This window comes from Henckelia pumila, chromosome 1 (genome assembly GCF_033568475.1).
Source record: "Henckelia pumila isolate YLH828 chromosome 1, ASM3356847v2, whole genome shotgun sequence".
Lineage (NCBI taxonomy): Eukaryota > Viridiplantae > Streptophyta > Magnoliopsida > Lamiales > Gesneriaceae > Henckelia > Henckelia pumila.
Genome location: NC_133120.1, coordinates 112,499,408 through 112,512,886, shown reverse-complemented (window position 1 = coordinate 112,512,886; position 13,479 = coordinate 112,499,408). Strand labels below are relative to the sequence as shown.

Genomic DNA, 13,479 nt, shown 5'->3' with positions numbered 1-13,479 from the left:
ACATTTTCTACCAATAAATGGAACTTGCAAGTGACACGGTATTGATGATTTGATGTGAGTACCGTCGATTGCACCAATACAATCCTAAAAATTTGTATAAGCAAATTACATAAACCATTAACATAACATTTGATATAAAATGAAATATTCGAGAAAATTTATAATCATTTACCTTAAAATGAGGTAAATATCGGGAATTTTGTTGAATATATGGATGAGTAGTGTTGTTATCAGAAAATGACCTTATCCAATCAAGAGACATCTTTGTAGAAGCTCTCATGCATTATGAAATGGCACACTAATAGTATATCCAGACCGTTGAAAATATTTTTGTAGTTATCTATTCCCTTCACATACACCGACTATCATCATGAAAGTTGTCAATTGCTCTTCAACAGTCACACTTCTCGTGGGTTTCAAACCATAATTATTCACTAAAATTCCACATAGCTCAAAAAATACCTCTTTATGCATTCTAAAAGATTAGTAGCATCGGAAAGGATTTTTATTCAAGATAGATATTAACGAAGTTCATCCACTATATTCACGGTCATAACATGGAGACGTATGCAAATATTTCTCATTATATATTGTTGCTCCAACTGTAAACACATATAACAATTTTTTTCTCCTCTTAGTGAGTGGGTTTGAACCCATACCTTCGATGTCTTCATTGTTCATAATGTCATCTAACTTTTCAGAACCTGAAGAAGAAGAAAGAGAATCAAATATGTTATTTGAGTCACTGTCTGATTCACTATCTGACATTTGCATGTTTTTTGAAAAATTTAAGAGTATCAATCAATTTCATTCCAGCATTTGTGATATAACAAAATAAGCAAAACAAGATTTTTTTAAAGTAAGATGATTTGTAAATCAGGCTGTCGTCTGTCATATTCAATCAATTAAGACAAAAGAAATCTCTCAACATATTTCACTCATGTCAACATTAATAACTCCATACAAACATGAAAACTAAAAACGATAGCTAACATGACAAATTTTTTTAAGAGTGTGCTGCCTTTGAGGCATTTTCATTATGGCATGACTCTCCACGTGATGCATGAGCTGAAATCATGGAAGAAGTCATTCGCTGCATGTCCCTTTTCATCTGATCTTGCAACCACTTTAGCCTTAAATCTAGGGGTGACAAATTTTACATAAATCCCGATCCGTCCCGATTCCCGACTCGTTCCCGTCCCAAATTTTTCCCGCCCCGGACTTTTCCCGACCCGATCAATTTCGGGATCGGGATAGGCAACTCTTCCCCACGGGATTTTCGACCCGACCCGAATATAAAAATAATATTTTTTAATAATATTTTTCATTAAAAAATTAATTTTTTTAAAATTTTATTTTTAATATTAATGTTTTATAATTATATACCATATAATTTTTTTTATATTTATCTTTTTTAATATTAACATTGAGTTATAAATTTTTATTTTGTTTTTTTTATTATTATGAATAATTATATGTTTTTTTTTAATTAATCAAGTAGTTGTTTTAGTTTATTTGTAATGTACTAAAAAATGTTTTAGTTTTTTTAAGGTTATATATAAAGAAATTTTAATTTATTTGTAATATATTAAGAAATTGTTTGATTTTTTTCATAATTTTTTTTTAAAAAAATATTTACATAGAATTTTTTTTTAAAAAAATATTATTCGGGATTACCCTCTCCCGACCCGACGGGATCCCGAACCGAACATTCGGGTCCCGACACTTAGCGGGTGCGGGATCAGGAGAAAAAAATATCTCAATTTCTATCGGGACGGGAATCGGGTAAAGGAATTACGGGACGGGTCCCGACCCGATTCCACCCCTACTTAAATTATCTCTCTTGATTGTTAAAAATAACACTTCTCCAATCTCCTCTAATGTATTGTGGCGGCTAACCCCTCGTTGTAGTTCAGAAAAGTCTCTTTTATATGGCCTAATAATCGTCCCAGAAAAGCCCACGAAAATCCCCAAATTTCCTTATAAAAACAAACTCTCGAACTCTGATCATCGCGACGCGCGGGCGCGCTCATAAGGTAGCGCTAGCGCGCTATGCTTTCTCATTCCAATCTTTCAACAACTCCCTCGCAGCATGGGCGCGCCATAGGACTAGAGCGGGTACGCTACAGTCTCGAATAAATCTTCACTTACAATTCTTCACAGCGCGGGTGTGCTTCAACTTCAATTTTGAGCCTTTTTCCCTCTTTTTCAACTCTTGTTTTCCACTATTTTCTCCAATATTTTAGCTCATTTTCGCTTATACTCATAAAATTTCATTCTTTCCTACAATCACAAAAACAACAACAACAAAATCACACAATATCTCTCAATAAATCACAAAAATCAAGTAAAACTATAAACGAATTAAGTGTATAAAATGCACTTATCAAGAAGGCTCTCAAAAAAATTTACTTTGCTATAGAAATCTGCACCAAATCTAAGCTTAAACGACGAAAGATCAACAAAGCCCAACAAAGGGAACTTCGTTCCATCGTGCGTCACCACCGCATTAGTTGCATATCGGTATCAGATCTTCCAACATCAACACAAAACCGACAATAATCTCATATCACAACCCCAATAACGAAAATACACACACATCGACAAAAATCATAGGAATAAAATAGATATCTTTAAGGATTGCAAAACCTAAGGAGGACGACTCTACAATTAACCTTTACTTGATGTCAGATAATCACCATGCTCGAAGTTGCCGCCGCTAGCTGCAGGAATTCGCCGCCGTTGATTTGAGAGAAAATGCCCAAAAGAGGGGCGTGAACGAAGGAAAAATAGTTGAAAATAGGAGGATAATTGTGGAAAGTGAAAAGTTTTCTAAGGACATAAGTGCCCCATTTTAATTTTCAACATTAATAAAAAAAAAAAAAGCAAAAGCACAAAAAAACATCTCAAACTTGCTTTTGGCTTTTAATTAAAAATCATAGAAGCTAAAGCAGAATCAAATATTCACAAACACTCACTTCTGTGCAGCTAAAATCCAATAAGTGATTCCCAAAAGCTCCACCAAACACTCCCTTTAGACTGGCATGACACAATCAGACGTGTAAAAATTGCTAGACACGTCCGGTTGGTTTGTCCCGCCATATAAAATAAGTAGATTGAGTTGGCAATTTTTCAACCGTCTAAACGGTGGGCAAGCCCGCCTCGACCCGCCCCGTCTAATAGTGGGTTATGACAAGTTGCAGGTCCGTCCACCAAAAACCGTCAAATCACACGTAAGTCCGCCGCATTGGCTCGTCCCACTAGTCCGTTTTGACACCTCTTGACTAAGTCTCACATATTCTATATTCATTAATGGTCGATACGATTCATATATATAATGAGAAAAAAAATAATATTTTTGACATAAAAATTAATATTTTTTCATGGATCAATCCATCCATAAATCATCAAATTGTTCCGTGAGCTAAATCATGCAAGTTTTTGTTTTTATTATTTCAAAAATAGTTTTTGAAAAATAAAAATCTTTTATTCCAAAAAAAAAAAACGGGACTTTTTTATACCCAAATTTACGACCAACTACATGATTGGGATCGATGCTTTGCGTTGTTGTACTTACCAAGTGACACCTATATTTTATTCACCTTTTTTTCACAGACCACAGTCCACTCTGAAAATGGAGCGAAACATTTCATCACAAACATGGGAAGCGAGGGTTTCAACGAAGCTGGAGAAGGCCGCGGCTCACCAAATATGGCCTCTGTTCCAGGATTTCTTCGGGCTTCATCGATGGTTCCCGGGCCTCGCCATATGCCACGGCATCCACGGGACCAATGGCGAGCCGGGCTGCGTGCGTTACTGCGCGGGATTCGGTCTCAAAAGCAACGAAGAGGAGTCCGGTTTGCGTTGGTCTACGGAGAGGCTAACCGCCATTGACCATGCCCAAATGACGTTCAGTTATGAGATTGTGGATTGCAATATTGGGTTCAAGTCCTACGTCTCCAGCATCAAGGTTGTTCCGGCGGAGGGCCGCGGCGGAGGATGTGTCGTTGAATGGTGTTTCCGTGTTGATCCGGTGGTTGGATGGAAGTTTGAAGATTTGGTGGGCAAATACGAAGTTGGGTTGCAGCTCATGACTAAGAAGATGGAGGCTGCCGTTTCTGAGTAATTGAATTACTCTTGCAGACGTAGATTCAAGAGTGAGTATTTTACGATAAATGTTTATGATGTAACAGATGATTGGAAACCGGAATATATTATTCATGGTTTAAATAATTTTTGTCTCTCTTTTTAATTTTTATTCGATAGATTTGTTTGTTGTAGAAAACTAGAATGCAGATGGATTATTATCATAATTTGTTTTTGTGTTTTTAAGCGATTTTTTATTTGGAGAAGTAAAAATATTATCTGATTTTTCGATACTCGACCTGAAAAAGGTCCGAAACCGAGGACCCTACTCCCACAGTTGGACATAATTTAAGAAAGATTTGTTGATTGGTCCGTTGTATAAATATATCGAGAGTTCAATGTATGATCAATGACAACTTTTTTTTTAGTTAGTTTTTGGAATTAAGTTAGGTTCAAATCTATTTGTTAACGATAAAGATTCTTCTTGTTTTCTTTTTTTGAAATTTGAGATTTATAATAGGATACCGAAATGGAGATGCTTTACGAGAAGGAAGTCGATAAAACAATAGGTGATTGTATGAGAAAAGTACCATGGATTCTTTTAGAAATGTCTTTAGCGAGGTTGATCGTGAACTGAGTACTGGCTGGCGACTTCTACACAAATTAAAGTTGCGCTCCAAGAATTGTTCAATCCATTCTAGCTAAATGTAAAATTTAGAGCTCTATTCATTTGCGGGTATAAATATACGGATTATTCTATACTACACCTGGAGTATTTTTTTCCGCATGATGTGATAAAATATCAACCATTGGATCATCAAGACATATGTCAATTTCCATAAAAATATATGAGTCTCATGTGATCTAATGGTATTGAAATAGAGGGAAAAACACTCCCGATGTAGCATAAACTAACCCTAAATATACATGCACAAACTTCAAACAGTACCTACTAATTTTCATTTTAATTAATTTTAAAACAAAATAAAACTTCCACACACTTTTCCCAAGCAACCGATCGTTGATATTTTTTTTTCCACGAACATTTATAACTTCCTCACGTTTGTGTTTGTCGTCGAATAACAAAAGACAAATTCAAACGTAGTTCCCACCGATTTAACCAATTAGCAGACAGAAAAATATGTAACATTCCTCCCAAATAAACACGATAATAATATATTGTTTTATAATCAATAATAACTTGGCCATTGGGACACACAACAGGATTGGGGTTATATATATATTCACACCCCCTATAAGCTAAGGCAACATTTTCAAGTTTCAAGTAGCCAACTGCTGACTAATACTTAAACCCCAAACTGTATCTATCCTCCACCCCTGCACAGTTGATACATTAATGATCATGCAGGCAACAACGCCCCTTAACAACCATTGGAGTTATCGCAACCAACATCTCTCAATCGTCTCTCCATCCAATCAATGATATCCTGAGCGATCTCTTCACGCTCGGGTTCAAAGAGAAGGTCGTGCAAAAAACCTTCATAGAGTTTAATATTTTTGAAATTTGATGGTGCCTCGTTGTACAAATCTTGAGAAGCCAGAGGATCAGTGACTCTGTCAGCAGTTCCATGAAGAACAAAGAATGGGACAGTGACAGAGTGAAAATTGCGCATCAAATACGAAGAGATGCGCAGAATTTCATGGCCTGTCCGCACTCTAATAGGGCCAGTGTAGACCAAAGGATCCGAATACTTGGCTAACATGGCTGCAGGATCCCTAGATACTGGAATTCCCCTTTTGTTGGCACCTTTGAACTGGAACCTTGGAGCCACCAAAGAAAATATAGGCGCCACAGCCTTCATGCAAAGAAATAGGAAATTCAAGCTTGAGAACGAAGATTACATGTCTGTATATCATAATATCAAACTACAGGTTGTATAAAGACAGACAACTGGAATCGGGAAACCCAACATTGTTTTATATTTCAGTGGTTAAACTGGCATCAGCAAGTGTCTTTTCCGCAACTACCATGATTCATATTTTAAAAAAAAAATTCACAACATAAAAGGGTGAATTTAACGGGATTGTTGACCAGAGAAAATTCCTTCCAAGGATTTGAATGATATAAAGAACTACAACTCACACCAAGAATAGGATGTGTTTTTTCTTAGAACTATCACAATTTCTTTTCTTTTTTTTCCAAAAAAAAAAAGAGTTGTGAAGGGGAAAATAAGAAAGAATTCATAGCATAAAAGATGAGAGAAAAATCCTTCAAGGATTTGAATGATACAAAGAACTAAAAACTCACACCAACAATAGGATGAGCTGGCTTGACGCGCAAAGCTGGTGAAGTCAATATGATCCCCTCCAACATTTCTTCTATGTGGGAATAAGAAGCTGCCTGAACAAATCATACAAATTCAAAAACAATAAGAACTTGTGGAATAGACTAAACGATTATATAACCCTAAAAATATCTCAGAATGGTATGTTCTTGGAAAAGCAATACCTTCAAAACAACAGCCCCACCTGTAGAATGCCCAAACAAGAAGCATGGTACACCTGGGTTCTCTAATTTGATTTTTTCCAGAAATGCACCCTTTAAACATCAGGAAAAAGGCATGTTCAACCCCCGTGATGTGTTGCATAGAATAATTAAATGGTAGGATGTTTCCACAAATGCAACAAAAGTTTGCAAGAGATCTCGAAGCCCTGACAGAGGACCTCATTCACATATAGCAGGAGAAAGGAAATAACAGCCCCAGATTAAGATGAGTATGAAACTAAAATCCTGCTATACTTACGGTGTCCGCAACAACATGATCCAGAGAAGGCACATATCCATGCAAACCATCACTTCCTCCATGACCTATGAAAGCAAAGTATGAGTCACCAGTAAAGTTAACATCAAATTATTCAAGGAAAAAAAATAATACATCAACTACATAACATCATGCACTTAGCGGTAAGCTATTTCCTCAGCAATGGTAAGCTTTTCGCCACGATTACTACATTCTTTCCATTTTAAATTGATATAGTCCACTTATTAAAAGAGTAAATCCTCGGGGTAATTTACAAGCTTTCTCTCCTCATGGTTAAAAAATTCAAATGAAGAGAACGATAAAACACAAAAGCACGTACCCATCCAATCCATTGCGTAGACTCCAAAATTGCAGGTAACTAGTTGTTTAGCAAAATAGGCGTAGCGCCCGCTGATAACAGAACATTAGACTTCCAAATGTCATCATAAAATTAGATGGAATCAGCAATATGCTTTACATGAGACAAATGAAATTGAAAAGTGAAAAGAGAACGAATTCAAGTCACACCTGTGTTCATTTAGGCCGTGTATGATGATTAAAATTCCCCTGAAATAAGCAAATATTCTTTTAGTAGAAGACTTATTATGGGATAAAAGATGAGATCATGAGAAGTCAAAAATAAAGAAAGCGTAGTGCCCAATGTTTGTGGAAAACCTAGGCATTGCTCTTGTGCAACATTCTCAACTGCCTCGCGGTGTCCCATAAAATTCACCCAAGCTAGGACACAATGAAGGATGCACTAGACTTTTTAAAAAAAATTATTGGAGAACTGACTATTATAATAACATACATTGAGTTCCAATTTGGATACAGAACACCCTTGATTTTGAAAAGTGAGTTACTAAGCAAGAGCCCCTCTATCTAATTAGCCTTTTCTAGTCCAGTTTCTCAATCCAAACACACTTTTTTTTTTTTGAAGGTCAAACACACTCTTGTTCACAAACTGTTTGCGCAAACTATAGCAATTACTCAAGTAGAGATTGGAAAAGTATGACTGGAAAAATCAATTTGAGATATGAACAGATAACTAGATGAGTAAATCCTCAACAAAACAAAGAATCTAACTAAAGAAAAATAATTCATGGGGTTCTCCCAACTCTCTCAATCAAATAAGGCAACAGGATATTCTAAAATATCCAAACCCAAATCCCTTGGCATCCTCTAAGACACAGTCTGCAGACGGTGATATATGCAGCAATAGGCAACATTACAATTAGAACTGCTATCACATAAACAATAAAGAGATGTCCGGATGTACTAAATAATAATCAAGACTCTAACAGTCATTTAAGAAAATTTTGTCAGCAAGCAGAAAAACAGGAGGAGGAACAAACTACTCAAGCAACTCTCAATACAAGTCCATTATCTACACTCAGAACCGCTAACTAGATAAAAAAAACTGCATATAAGTTTCCATGGCATGTCTGCCAAAAGATATAACATCTTCAATCACTTCAAAACAACAATTAACTCTCGTTCCAAATATAAAAATAAAAAAATTAACACAACGAACTAAAAAAGTATAACGCATCATGCAATTCGAGCGATAGAACGAGAAACTACGGAGTCTGGAAATGACACGTTAATTGTTCAAACCTCAGCTACATGAGACAAAAACAGGCACAAACGATTGACAAATTAAGCAATCGAACGTAATCCATCTGACCACAAATTCTTAATTTCAACGCAAAAATTGTTAGGAAAGAACTAAAGCATACTTTAAATCACCAGATACAGGAAACCAGGATCGGCAAAACAGAGCATTCTGTCTACCACCAAAGAACAAAGACGTCGTCCACTGGCACCGGCTATTCACGTCATCGAAATCCTGTGTCACCATTTCAACTGCTTCCGCTAAAGCCCTACGCCTCAGCGTATCCTCCTCATCTCTCCGGCGAATCAATTTTCTACGCCTAATCGAAGACGAAGATGCTTTTGGGGACGAAGGCGGTGAGATGGCGGAGGACAATCGGTGCCGCCTCGGAAGGAAGACGAGAATCCAGAGAAAGAAAGAATAGAAAAAGAGGAGAAATCTCCGAAGGAATTGGTAGGAGAGGATTGTCCGACGGAGGTTCCTAAAGACCGGTATCAATCGCCCGCTGGCACCGGATGTTAGCTCCTCCACCTGCATCGCCGCCACCGCAGCCTCCATTTTTGTCAGCTTTATTTGTGAACGGAGCGGAGTTGAATAATAGAAACAAATATTTTCTGTGTTCGTTCGTGTGTGTACCTATCTATACATATATACATACATATAGAGAGAATATAGAAAGAATATAATAATAATAATAATAATAATAATATAATAAATAAAGAAATAAACGACCCAAATGTAAAGAGACAAAGGGCGGTTGATGAAACTAAGGGAGCTAAGATTTACCCCAGACGACAAAGAAAGTGCTCAGTTGCTTCCGGTTCCATTTTATCCGACGATTAGCCAATTAAAAATATTATTTTTTAAATTAAAAATATTAATTTTTATTTTTGAATATGAATCTAGTGATTTCGTTTCTAAAACTAAAACGTATGTATGTTATTATTTTTAGATATGATTTAAAACTAAAACGTGAAGACTAATAAGAACAAGGTTTCCTTTTCTCATAAATTTATTTCTATTCCGAAATGATATTCTACACGTCACAATAAATTTTTTTACATTTTAAAATAAAAATTCCAAATATAATTCTTTATCTCATAAAGATGTCCCCGTCACGCAATATGTTTCAAACTTTGTAGATATGTTTTTGTTTTTTTTAATATATATGAAATTGAATTGGTAAGAATATGTAAGAATATTATCATGGGGAGGAATAAAAAAATTAAACTAATTCTTTGCACGATGAGGAATTTAGGTGTGCTAGTGGTTGTATAATAAAGCCACTTGATATGATACGACGTGGGGCCCATATTTTGTGGCTGGTGTTCAGTGGGTCAACAAGTTTCCTTGCGGCTCGGTCGATGCTACCTCCACAAGCAGTGCTCATAACCTCTCAAAAGTCGACACGTGGAAATTAAATTCCATGCTTAAACCCAAAAAAATAGTATGAGTTGGGTTAATTTTTCAGGTGTCCAACCATGATTTGATTTTAGGGATTCTATTTTTTTTTAATAATAATAAAAAAACCTCTCACCTTAGGTACGACACTCAGAACATGAATCAGAATTTTTTCACGATACGCCACCGACAAACACCATCGCCACCACTGCCTCTATTGGTCTTGACATTTGGTATTTCTCTTTTGTTCTTATTCTCCTTCTTTGTTCTTTTTTTATATATTTTTCACAGCCTAGTTCTGAAAATGAATCATGGACAAGAAATACAACTATTGTTTTTTGACTCTTATTATTTTTTCATGAATTTTGTGATGCCTCGTAAATTTAGTTAGTTATTTAATGAATTTAAATTAGTTATTCCTTACAATAATTTTGAATATTTGAGAATGAAGAGTGACTCATTATTTGAAAGAAAAAAATCACGACACCTATCAGAGTTTGATTTTTGTTTTTCTTGTAAATGGTTGTATATTATATATAATGAAAAACAATGTGTCCTGTTGGTTGGTAAAAAATAATATAGATGACGGCTTCGTAACAATGTGAAATCAAATAAATGTGTAAACTTTACAATCTGTGCAAAAGGGATTTATTGTGTTTTTTAAAAGAAAAAGGATAATAGATAAAGATGAAATTTCTAAACATCCAAAATTAAGAAATTCAATTTGCATTTACATTACCTCAAACGTCTTGATTTTTTGTATGAGAAATCTGTTTTGGTGCATTTAAATTTCTTGTTTGAAAATAGGAGAAATTGAATTTATTCTAGTTTTATTGACCTAATTTGTTTTTTGTTTTTTTTTAATCAGATCCATTTTGAAAATGGAAGATGACAACTCGCTGTCACTTACACAATTGGAGGGAGGCTATGTTGAAGAAGCTGAAATTGATCAAATTCCTAAAACACATTGTAGAAACTCCGATTCTTCTATGCCTGAAAATGTTGAGGTACAAATTGAAAATTCTATTCTCGATGTTTTTGAGAGTAAACTAGCAGTGGGCAAGATTGTGAACACTATTGAGGATGCTTATTTATTGTATTGTCAATATGCTTATGCCAAGGGATTTAGTGTGAGAAAGGGTGATCAACGATTTTGCCCATAATAATGAACTTCAGTCAAAAGAATTTAATTGTTCATGTGAAGGTACAAAAGATGAAAAAAGATCTAGTACAAAAATTCCAGTTTATCAAAAGCCGGTCACTAGAACTAATTGTAAATCCAAACTGAAGATTGCTAGGGAAAAAGGAGGTGAATGGAGGGTGATTAGATTTGTGGAAGAGCATAGCCATGAGATGTTTGCACCTGATCAAACATACTTGTTAAGATCGGCACGCAATATATCGCATGCCAAAAAATCTACTCTGGAAGCTATGGTAAATGCTGGAATATCTGTCTCTAGTGCTGTTTCTTTTATGGAAAACGAAGCATGTGGCCTAGAAAATTTAGGTTTTATCAGAAAAGATGCATATGACCATATAAGTCGGCTGAAAAAACATACCAAAGTTGAGAATGAAGATGCCGATGCACTTGTTCAATATTTTATAAATAAGGCAAATAAGGAGAATTACTTTTACTGGAATGTGCAGTTGGATGACAACGATAAGGTGATGAAATTTTTTTTTAGGGACTATAGATGTGCAGTTGATTATGAATTTTTTGGTGATGTCCTGTCGATTGATATGAGTATAGAACAAATAAGTACAATTTGATATGTGCTCCATTTGTTGGTATAAATCACCATATGCAGAATGTGTTGTTTGGCTTGGCGTTTATGTCAGATGAAACCGAAAGCTCTTTTGAATGGTTGTTTACAATATTTCTTGATTCTATGAATGAAAAACAACCTCAAACTATCTTTTCAGACCAATGTCAAGCCATGATGAATGCCATTGAAACAGTTTTTCCACATTCACACCATCGTTTATGTCAATGGCATATAAATCAAAATGCCCCTTCACACTTTGGGAGTTTAAATGGCAATTCAAATTTTAAAAACTTGTGATATAAATGCATGGCTTACTGTGAATCTGAAGATGAATTTGAGGTCACATGGAAATATATGATTGATAAGTATAATTTTAGTGGTCATAAATGGTTGAATGAGATGTATAAACATAAGAAAAAATGGGCTAGTGCTTTCAGTAATAGAAGATTTAGTGCGGGACTTTTGGATACTTTGAGGAGTGAAGCCACAAATAGTGCTTTAAAAAAGGCTGGTAACAAAATGAGTTCTTTGTATGAATTTTTGATGAATTATGCAAAGATTCAAGATAAATGGCAGGTCAAGGAGAAGGTTGAGGATACCCGTTGTCGTCATGGAAGGCCTGCACAGATTTTGAAAAATCATCCATTGTTGATTCATGCTGCTGATGTTTATACGATTTCCATATATCAGTTTTTTCAAATTGAATTGGTTAATTCTTTGAATTGCCACCAATTTGAACCACCCTCTTGTCTTGGCAATGATTGGAATTTGATTGAGGTCAAAGTAAAATCTCATGATGAAAACTCAAGGGTGAGACATGTGGTATTCAATAAGCAGAATCATGAAATAAAGTGCAGTTGTCATAAATTTGAGACAGTTGGGATTTTGTGTAAGCATGCTTTGATGGTGTTTAATTGTATGAATGTCACTACTTTGCCAAAATGTTATATTTTGAAAAGATGGATGCAGAATTTGAGAAATAAAGTTAACTCCACTTTTGAAGAGTGTGGAAGCGGTGCTAGTGGTCATGTATCTGAGATGGTTTTTGTCAACCAAATAATGAGATCGATGTATGATCTAACTGAATTGAGCAAACATCATGAGGATGCCAGAAAAAGATTATATAGATTGGTTGACACTGCAAAAGATGAAATCTCCAACCTTGTCCAGCATTGGAGTGTAGAAGATGATACACCGTGTGATGATATTCCAAGTGATGGTCACATAGATGAAGTATGCATACGTAACCCACTTACTGCTAAAGCAAAAGGAGTTACAAATGCAAATATTACAAGGCATTGGGATACTAAGAGCAAAAAAGGAAAAGGAAAGGGAAAAGCTGAGATTTCAAGTAAGTTTTGATTTATTAAAAATTTCTCTCATATATTTGTTATACAGTTAATCTATCACTAAGTTTGTAATTTACTTGGATTTTCTAGGTTCAAAAGGAGCCAAAAGGAAGGGGCAAAGTTCACAAGATGCCACCAACATACGAGAAATTAACTATATACCATCGCACAACTCGAATTTGACACTATCACAGTATCCGTTTGCATCTCCTCGATTTCCATCTCAATTTGGGCACAATCAACATTTTTTCCAATCAAATCAAATGGTAATAGATTCAATTTTCCTCTCAGTTTGGACACAATCAATATTTATTTTTGTATTTAAATGCAGGAAGGTAACGCAAATTTCAATTCAAGTGGTCAGTTGAATTTATTTTCGTATCAGTTTGGGGTCCTTATCCATCACAAGTAAGAAATTTTATCAAATAAAATCAAACTTGTTTACAATTTGATTTCTTATTATTATTTTTAAATCTTTTAGGGACAAGATCATTATAACT

General features: G+C 35.2%; 3 protein-coding genes across 3 annotated transcripts; 2 read left to right on the top strand and 1 right to left on the bottom strand.

Annotated features, from left to right (window-relative positions):
* The first annotated feature begins 3,625 nt into the window (after window positions 1-3,625).
* LOC140876296 (lachrymatory-factor synthase-like) lies at window positions 3,626-4,290 on the top strand. The gene has a single exon (XM_073280222.1). It carries the CDS (start codon window positions 3,635-3,637, stop codon window positions 4,124-4,126), a length of 492 nt encoding a protein of 163 aa, XP_073136323.1. The 5' UTR covers window positions 3,626-3,634; the 3' UTR covers window positions 4,127-4,290.
* A 936-nt stretch (window positions 4,291-5,226) lies between these two features.
* Window positions 5,227-9,097, bottom strand: LOC140884213 (uncharacterized). The gene is made up of 7 exons (XM_073290898.1): window positions 8,588-9,097; window positions 7,377-7,415; window positions 7,189-7,259; window positions 6,852-6,916; window positions 6,557-6,646; window positions 6,356-6,448; window positions 5,227-5,903 (listed from the first exon to the last, which is right to left on the bottom strand). The coding sequence occupies exons 1-7, from the start codon at window positions 9,019-9,021 to the stop codon at window positions 5,469-5,471; spliced, it is 1,227 nt and encodes a 408-aa protein (XP_073146999.1). The 5' UTR covers window positions 9,022-9,097; the 3' UTR covers window positions 5,227-5,468.
* A 1,648-nt stretch (window positions 9,098-10,745) lies between these two features.
* Window positions 10,746-11,757, top strand: LOC140872762 (protein FAR1-RELATED SEQUENCE 5-like). The gene is made up of 3 exons (XM_073275648.1): window positions 10,746-11,004; window positions 11,069-11,529; window positions 11,704-11,757. Exons 1-3 carry the CDS (start codon window positions 10,746-10,748, stop codon window positions 11,755-11,757), a joined length of 774 nt encoding a protein of 257 aa, XP_073131749.1.
* The last annotated feature ends 1,722 nt before the right edge of the window (window positions 11,758-13,479 follow it).

Coding starts and splice junctions, on each gene's coding strand:
- LOC140872762 (XM_073275648.1), top strand. CDS start 10,746: ATGGAAGATGACAACTCGCTGTCACTTACACAATTGGAGGGAGGCTAT. Junction 11,005..11,068: donor GGGATTTAGTGTGAGAAAGG/GTGATCAACGAT, acceptor GTTCATGTGAAG/GTACAAAAGATGAAAAAAGA. Junction 11,530..11,703: donor AGTTGGATGACAACGATAAG/GTGATGAAATTT, acceptor CGTTTATGTCAG/ATGAAACCGAAAGCTCTTTT.
- LOC140876296 (XM_073280222.1), top strand. CDS start 3,635: ATGGAGCGAAACATTTCATCACAAACATGGGAAGCGAGGGTTTCAACG.
- LOC140884213 (XM_073290898.1), bottom strand. CDS start 9,021: ATGGAGGCTGCGGTGGCGGCGATGCAGGTGGAGGAGCTAACATCCGGT. Junction 6,917..7,188: donor CTACGCAATGGATTGGATGG/GTACGTGCTTTT, acceptor TTGCTTTCATAG/GTCATGGAGGAAGTGATGGT. Junction 5,904..6,355: donor CAGCTCATCCTATTGTTGGT/GTGAGTTTTTAG, acceptor CTTTGCATGAAG/GCTGTGGCGCCTATATTTTC.